Source organism: Pithys albifrons, chromosome 1 (genome assembly GCF_047495875.1).
Source record: "Pithys albifrons albifrons isolate INPA30051 chromosome 1, PitAlb_v1, whole genome shotgun sequence".
Lineage (NCBI taxonomy): Eukaryota > Metazoa > Chordata > Aves > Passeriformes > Thamnophilidae > Pithys > Pithys albifrons.
In genome coordinates this window covers 35471551-35480006 of record NC_092458.1, presented here as the reverse complement: position 1 = coordinate 35480006, position 8456 = coordinate 35471551, and the positions used below count along the sequence as shown (strand labels likewise).

Here is an 8456-nt window from a genome sequence, read left to right as displayed (position 1 = left end):
TCTCCTCTCCTCTCCTCTCCTCTCCTCTCTCCTCTCCCTCTCTATCCTCTCCTCTCCTCTCTCCCTTCCCTCCTCTCTCCCTCCTCTCCTCTCCTCTCCCTCTCCCTCTCCCTCCCCCTCCCCTCCCCTCCCCTCCCCTCCCCTCTCCCTCTCCTCTCCCTCCCCTCCCCTTCCCCTCTTCCTCCCCTCTCCTCTCCTCTCCTCTCCTCTCCTCTCCTCTCCTCTCTTCTCCTCTCTTCTCCTTCTCTTCTCTTCTCTTCTCTTCTCTTCTCTTCTCTTCTCTTCTCTTCTCTTCTCTTCTCTTCTCTTCTCTTCTCTTCTCTTCTCTTCTCTTCTCTTCTCTTCTCTTCTCTTCTCTTCTCTTCTCTCTTCTTCCCCTTCCTTCCCCTCCCCTCCCTTCCCCTTCCCTTCCCTTCCCTTCCCTTCCCCTTCCCTTCCCTTCCCTTCCCTTCCCTTCCCTTCCCTTCCCTTCCCTTCCCTTCCTTCCCTTCCTTCCCTTCCCTTCCCTTCCTCCTTCCCTTCCCTTCCCTTCCCTTCCTTCCCTTCCCTTCCCTTCCCTTCCCCTTCCCTTCCCCTTCCCTTCCCTTCCCTTCCCTTCCCTTCCTCCCTTCCCTTCCCTTCCCGTTCCCTTCCTTCCTTCCCTCCCCTTCCCTTCCCTTCTCTTTTTCATAAGTACTAAGCATCCAGAACTGGATGGATATGATTTTAAGATATTTTCCTTCAGTGAATAACAAATGAACAAATTCTCAGTGTTCCTTTTCTCCTTAGAGAAGTGTTTTTCAGAAAGCTCAAGTAGACTAATTTTTTGTGAAAACTCCAGAAACCCTGCTTTGGAAAATCCTGGCCCAGTTCCCCACAGTTCCTCCAGGTTTCCAACCATACAGCCATCAGTTATATGACACATTAAATGGCACGGTCTAACCAAATGATCAGCTACATTGTAGTTGGAGTTCCCACAGCTTATCATTTACACCACATCTAAACTCTAAATTAAACAGGGCCAGGATGGCAGTGGAACAAAACCATTTATATTGTTAAACTGCTAGAAAGAGCCTTGGCAGGATTGGAGTTTGTACAATCCAGGAACCATTTCAAACAGGCAGTTTGCACATAATATTCATTTTTAAAATAAGATACCTTAATGGTAGAGATGTGCACAGGTCCGTGTCCCTTTGAATGAGCATATTTAATTTATGTTATGTAGGTACCATATGCTACCTACCATTATGTCACATAGGTACCATAGCACTGGATGCCTAATAAATACCACACTCCACATCACTTAAAACTCTGGTGTTCAGACAGCAAACCAGTGTATAAAACTGAGTGGAAATAAAGAATACAAAAAATCCCTAATAGACAAAAAGCCATGATCACCTGCACCGTAAAAACAACAGATCTAATTCAAACCCCACACAGCTGTAAACTTCTTAGCATTCTCCTAGAAATGCCCTTGCATACAGCATCAAGCAGAGTACAGCCCAGGAAAACTTTCTGAAAAACATCCTTAAGGATTCTTTCCACCTTCATATTTCATCACTGGTATATTTAGATAAAATCTGCAAGAAGAAAGAGGAATCCAAGTGAAATAAAAATGCAGCAGGAGAAACCAGATTTAAGGAGACAAGGAGAGCAGACAGCTCAGCAGAAGTAAGGCTGAATTAAATACTACATTCTGCTCACATAACTTGGGATCCAGTCCTGCAAATATCAAATACCATCTCTATCTCTACTTGGATAAGCAAATTAATATCTGCCTACGCAGACCATTCTGTCTCCACTGCTCTTCAATTTACTTCCATGTTTTGATGTCCTAATCACTTTACTTTTGTAAATATAGGTATATGCCCCTGTGTTTTAGCATTCTTCCGACTCAGGGTCTGTGCCTGTATGTGATACCTGACTTAAGTTTTGGAGGCACATAAGAACATGTGAAATGAAAAAAAATCTGCATCCAATTTTTTTTGTAAAGTGTCTGGAAAAGTCCTTCCACACTTCCATTTCAAGCATTTGAAATCCAGTCAAAGGAAGAGATAAAAGCTGATTTATATTCTAAACTTTGTTGTTATTATTTTGAGGAGTTTCAGTAATGCCATGTATCTGTGTAAGTCATCTGCCACTACCTCTGTTTTCAATTGATAACAGTGCTCGAAAACTTAACCTCTTGGGCTGAAATTTTCTGCAGTGCTGCCTTCTCAGACTGATCTGGGCACTTCTGATAGTGAGACACAAAATATGTTTTAGACTAAACAGTTCAGCTATTTCTAAGAATCAGGCTGAAGGAAAGCAGACTACTTTTCCCATGTTAGAAAATTCAAACAACTTTATGTTTTCAACAAGAAAGCTCAGGCTTTCTTTGAAATCTCCCTAGCAAGTGACTTCAGTTCCTGAGACACACCTATTGCCCAACTCCTAGTGCCATCTCCTGTCAGCCCTGCATGGTAGTCTGGGCTGAGACTGCAGTTCTTCTTAATTTTACCTCCTTCAACCAGGGCTGTTGCTGAGAAAAGTCTTATCACCTTATCCTGCCCTGACCTTACCTTCCTACCCCTTCCCTCCTACTAGCACTAGTGAAGCTGTCTTATTAAAACCTTATCCCTTTGGCCAGACTAGCCTTCAAAATCTCCTCCCAGATCCGTTTCACTCCAGCATGCAAACAGAGCAGCCCATGTAAAATCACAGGTGAGAAGGAGCAGATAAAGACGGGGAGGAAGAGAATGGGATGGTCTCTTTGGTGGTTGTATAGACATTTTGGATCAGTGTAAGTTGTAGACTTATTTAAGAACCTTAGGAAACACCTGACCAGACATCTCAACATATTCAGTGCACAGGGCTATATTGTGCTGCAAAGTACTACTCCATGAGGAATAAGTCTCCAATCAATACACACTGATCCAATGTTCACTGCACCAAGATTAACAGTGACAGATGTTTGAATGCACCACTGAAAGGTCCAAAAGCCTGCAGAGAAAGGTGATGGGTGGCTACAGGGACTACTCCAGAGGCAAAGAGGAAAACACAAAAGTCTGCATGAGAGAAAACACTTATTTGACCCTGCTGCTCTAAAAAATTGTTGATAGTATCATGAACATGGCAGACTTTTTAGGATATTAATAATATTTGATGCCTTCTTCATGCCTTATGCCATCAGAGATGTTTCTTGCCTTTGGAACAAGGTTAGTGGACATATTCATGCCCATCCCCTCCCTCCAGCACCCATCTCACCTGTGCACCGACAGCTCTGGTTGAAGAACTTGAGGGGCCACCGTTCCCGGTCATCCACATTGTGAAGGGTATAGGGGCCACTCCAAGGCTGAGTGTCTGCCTGCACCCCCTCACACCGTCCCCTGCCCTGCAGGGACCCACAGATATTGCCTGGCTCTGTCCCTAAGGCCGGGCAGCAGCGCTTCAAGCGAAGGGCTTCCACCGTCATGCAGACACGAGGAAACTGTGCCTGTGCGGGACAGCAGCAGCTCAGATAGCCCAGCCCAGCCCAGAAGAGCCACCTCAGGGTGCCCATTACAGCTGGGTGCAGGCTCTGCCTGTCCACTGGACCTGAACGAGTGGAGCAGGGAGATCTCTGTCGTGGAACAACCTGGCTTTACCACAGCTCCATGCTCTGGCCAGCCAGGGTAATCCCTCTCACTGCTGAGGATGCTGGTGTTGGGTGTTTGTTTAATTCCCAGTCTCTTAATTGCCTTGAATGTGGTTCAAAAGGTGCTTTGACTCTGGTGCCTGCCCAGCAGCCACAGCTTTGAGCAGGGTTTATATAGAAGCTGGGAGAAGCCCTCATTAGAAGGATTAGCACGGCATAAATCCTCGTGTTTTGCACATGACATCAAGGGCAGAAAAGATGCCAGTGTGAAAGCAAGTTCTGCAGATTCTGGCAGCTTGTCAGGAGAATGAATGCCTCAGATTTATTTCTCCAAGTGTTTTATGAGCTTTGAGAAATTGATTGTCTTGTTTTAGCTGAGGTGCCTGGATAAATATGTTTATTCTTTTAATCAAAACTCTGTAAACAAAAATAAATAGAAGAGGAAACCTTCTCTTTTAGTGCATTCATTGCAAGATAATACTTTCCAGCAGCAGTAGAAAACTAACTGGAAGTGCAGATGATATAGGTGCATCATTAACATAAATTAATAAACGTGGTAGTATAAATTTGAGATGGAGAATACACCTAATGACTGCAGAATTCTACTGCTTATACTGAAAACATCTGAGTGGCAAGTGGAGAAGAATTTCCTTCCTAATAGCCTGTTTTGCAGGAAAAATAAATTATTTAATTGTTTTTAAAAGGTGAGTGGTCCTTGTTTGCTCTCTAATCCTTTCCCCATCATTACACTAGAGGTTGTTTTGGAGCTGGTCTGGCTGTTAGCCTTTCAAAACTGCCACAGCTGAGCATTTATTACCCACCTGGCAGGAGACAGTCTATGAGATCAATACACACACCAGACATGCATGCAAGTGATTCTGTTCAGTACATCGACAAAAATAACTTTTAAAAGCTCCTAGTATGCAGAAGTTCTTGCCCACAATGCAACTCTTGTGTACTAGAGGAATATAATTAATAAATCAAAATAAAGTAGTTATAAGTGATTCTGTGAATCTGAAGCAATAGCTGTCAGTTCAGATCTATTATATGAAATAAAAATTGGCAACCCACCCTGCTTCACTGAAAGCTTTCATTACCTTCCCACTCTGTTGTTTAGCCATTTTTGTAAGCATGTATAATGAAAACAGCCATGGTTGTGTCTGTGCTATTCAATATTTCAATGGATATTCAACTACACCATTCTGGCACAAGAAGTCTACAATCTATGCAGCAAACTATTGCCACCATGCAGCTAAAGAGTTCATCCACACTGCAGACACTGTCATCAGCACTTTCAGGTTCTTAGATCTTTATATCATAAACTTATTATTTGCCAGACAAATTGAAATATGATTCTACCTCATTTATGGAGGCACCAGCTAATTAGCCATACCATGAAGTCTGAAACGGGTTTCAACATATCTCACTTTGGATTCAGTTTACCTGGCATTGGCTTTTCTCTGCTGCTCTTGACACAACACATGAAAAAGACAAAAAGCACAAATAATTACTGAAAAAATATGTTGAAGAAACTCAGGAGTTATAAATGGAAATACTGACTCAAAAACACTCTGAACGACACTCCTCCCCATAATACTCAGCACTTGAATACATCTTTCTGTGTAGGAAGGATCAGTCTTTGAATCTAGGTTAGACAATGTCTTGTACCAAAGTTACCAACATACTATCTGAAAGCAATTAAAGTGAACACACTTATCAGCATCACCAAAATAAAATCAAAACATATGGATAGGAGGTAGCTAACCTATCAAATCCCTGAACTGGTGTGTCTGTACATAATATATGTGTCCAAGCAGCCATTATAATAAAAGCCAACTCAGTTTAGACACCCATAAGAAGGTTCCTACTGTCTTTTGTGATCCTATATGAGACAAAAAGAGTAAGCATAGAGTAAGGTGAGGTACTGAGGCAGGCAAGTCAAGGAAAAGCAAAAAAATGTGCTTCTAATGCAGTACACGAGGAAGGAGAAATCTGTCACTTTCAGGGGAGCTAGAGCATGGGTAAAGGAATAGCAGGCAGAGGATAACATGGAAATTGCCAGGGAAGGAAAACTGTGAGTAGAAGAGTGGCACATATGTAGTTTTTATTATGATTACTTCCTTCCATCACAACTACAGAATTTTACAAAACTGGGAGCATGCTACAGCATGTAGTCTTAGTACAGATGTGGCACTAGTCTCTGGTCCTCACTAATGCATCAGCATTTTAGGAGTGCCTTTCCTGTCCAGGCAGGGAGCACCAGGACAGACAAATTACAGGGAGACCCCACATCCTGACGCCACTGTGTCGCTGGCATTGGTAGTTGTCTGCTGCTGTGTGATATACTGTGAGGAAGACACTGAGCACAATTACAAAAAGACAGTTGTCTTTCTATCAGTTACTAGGAAAACTGCAGGCACTGTTTGTTCCTCAGTCCATTGCTACTACGAAGCTCCCACATTTTTCCTGCAGCAGTCACGCTTAAATAAAGGAGCCATTGTTGGGGCTACACAGTATCAGCACTATACCAGTTTACAAAATAGCATCCTGAATGAATTTTTATTTACTACAGAGATTTTACTCTGCCCTGAAAAATGACTAGTGCTGTGTGTTGGCACTACTGCCGTAAACTATCAAAGGACTTTTCAAGCAGCAAATCTGAGCACATGAGCAATGGCCAGTGATCAAAACTGTGACTGCACTGCCTTGTCCACCCATATTGGGCTTGTGTGCCATGGTTTGGTAGACAGGGAGCTACAGAGGTGGCTTCTGTGAGATGCTTCAGCAAACTTCCCCCATGTCCAACAGAGCCAATGCTACCTGGCTCCAAGACAGACCAGCTGCTGACCAAGCCCAAGCCCAACAGCAATGGTGGTAGCACCTTAGGGATAACATTTAAAAAGGGGAAAGAACTTACTGCATAATGGCAACTGCAGACAGAGAAAGGAGTAAGAATGAGTGCGATAAACAGCTCTGCAGACACCAAAGTCAGTGAATAAGAAGGAAGAAGAGGAAGAGGTGCTTCAGGCACAATTGCAGAGATTCCTCTGAAGTCTGTGGTGAAGACCAGGGTGAGGCAGACTGACCCTCTGCAGCCCATGGAGCTCCACGAGGGAGCTGAGATCCATCTGCACCCTGTGCAGAACCCTACACCAGCGCATGTGAATGCCCAAAAGAGGCTGTGACCCCATGGAAAGTAGGCTCCTGTGCAGAGACAAGCTTGCACTGTAGCAGATTTGCTGGCAAGAGTTGTGGCCCAGCAGGGACCCACACTGGAGCAGCCTGTTTCTGAAGGAATGCACCTGTGGGAAGGACTCACATTGGAGAAATTCATGGAGGACTGTCTCCTGTGCGAAGAACCCCAGGCTAGAGCAGAGGCAGAGTATGAGGAGTCCTCCCCCTGAGGACAAAGGAGCAGCAGAGACGTGTGATTAACTGACCAGAGTCACCATTCCCCATCTCCCTGCTCTGCTGGTGAGGAGAAGGTAGAGAATTTTGGAGTGAAATTAAGCCCAGGAAGGAGGTTGAGATGAGGGGAAGGTGTTTTTAAGATTTTATTTTATATCTCATTACCTCCCTCTGATTTGGCTGGTAATAATTTCACCAATTTCAGCCTGTTTTGCCCATGACAGTAACTGGTGAGTTATCTCTCCCTGTACTTATCTTGACCCACCAGACCTTCTGCTATATTTTCTGTCCCCTATCCAGCTGAGAGGGAGAATGACAGAGTGGCTTTGGTGGGCACGTGGCATCCCAGCCAAGGTCAAACCACCATACTACACATCTGAGCTACTGGGTTAGGCTACCACACCTGAAAGTACTTAAAATATTTAGGCTTTACTCTCAAAGTACAGCAAAACAGTATTTCAGCTACCTTGTCATCTGGATTCATGACCAGGGTCGTCATCAGTTGCAAACTTCTCAGCCTATAATCAAAGGCTGGTGAAGAAATATATACACATGGATGCCATGCATTTGTGGGATTAGTACATTCACATGTTTTTGTGGCAAGAGTGGAAATAAAGAAAAAGAATACTCCAAGGTACAGGCAGAGAAATCACTAAACACAATTCACACGAGTAATACAGAATTCCTGAGTAGTAAGTAGGCAGTGGGTTCACATTTTTTTTCTCAATGACACTATTGTTTCTCAGGCTCCTTCTACTGTACTAAAGCACAGATTAGCATCAAGCCAGAAAAGTATTTAGCCTTTGGAATTTTGGAAAGAATTTTGGTCAAAATAAAACATTGTACATATAAACCTGCGTGGAAACCAATATATCAATAAAAGAATGAATAAATTACATGTTAATTCGTAATGACAGATGATAACTAGAGATAACAAGAAGAAAGATAATTCTATAAGGAAACCCGCAGCAGAGGCTTCCAGACACCTGTGCATGTTCTAGATTTCCTGAATCTCCTAGAAAGTTAAGTCTTTGGGATCCTTCAGCACAAGCCACTGCCCTTTCACCACCTTACCTTTTGTCTCCCTGTCCTCTATCAGAGAGAATGAGGCCAAAGTGCAGGCACAGCAGAGTAACTCTGAAGATCTCAGGATGCAGCCCTGGAACAAAACTCTTCTTCATATGAACACTGTCTTCATCTCCTGGCTTCACATATTTAAGTTATTTATCCAGCCCTTTCTAATTTGTGGAATTGTCTTCCTGAAAACCAATTTATATGCTTCAATACCTTCACATATTGTTAGAACAGAAGAGCAACTCAGAGAAGAACAATTTGTTCAGGTCTCATGGAAATACACAAGATGAATGTAGCCAGGAATGCAACCTTAGTTAAGACAGTTTCATAGTCTTACGTGAGTTTTCTTTCCTTAACAACCACAAGGCTGCTTTACTCA

At 43.3% G+C, this 8456-nt stretch overlaps 1 protein-coding gene across 1 annotated transcript in view; it reads right to left on the bottom strand.

Moving 5' to 3' along the window:
• DCT (dopachrome tautomerase) overlaps nt 1-3520 on the bottom strand; it is an 18248-nt gene extending 14728 nt beyond the window's left edge. The window contains exon 1 of the mRNA XM_071570458.1: nt 3226-3520. Within this exon, the coding sequence (XP_071426559.1) occupies nt 3226-3520 (295 nt within the window). The remainder of the gene's footprint in view (nt 1-3225) is intronic.
• Between the last annotated feature and the right edge of the window lie 4936 nt (nt 3521-8456).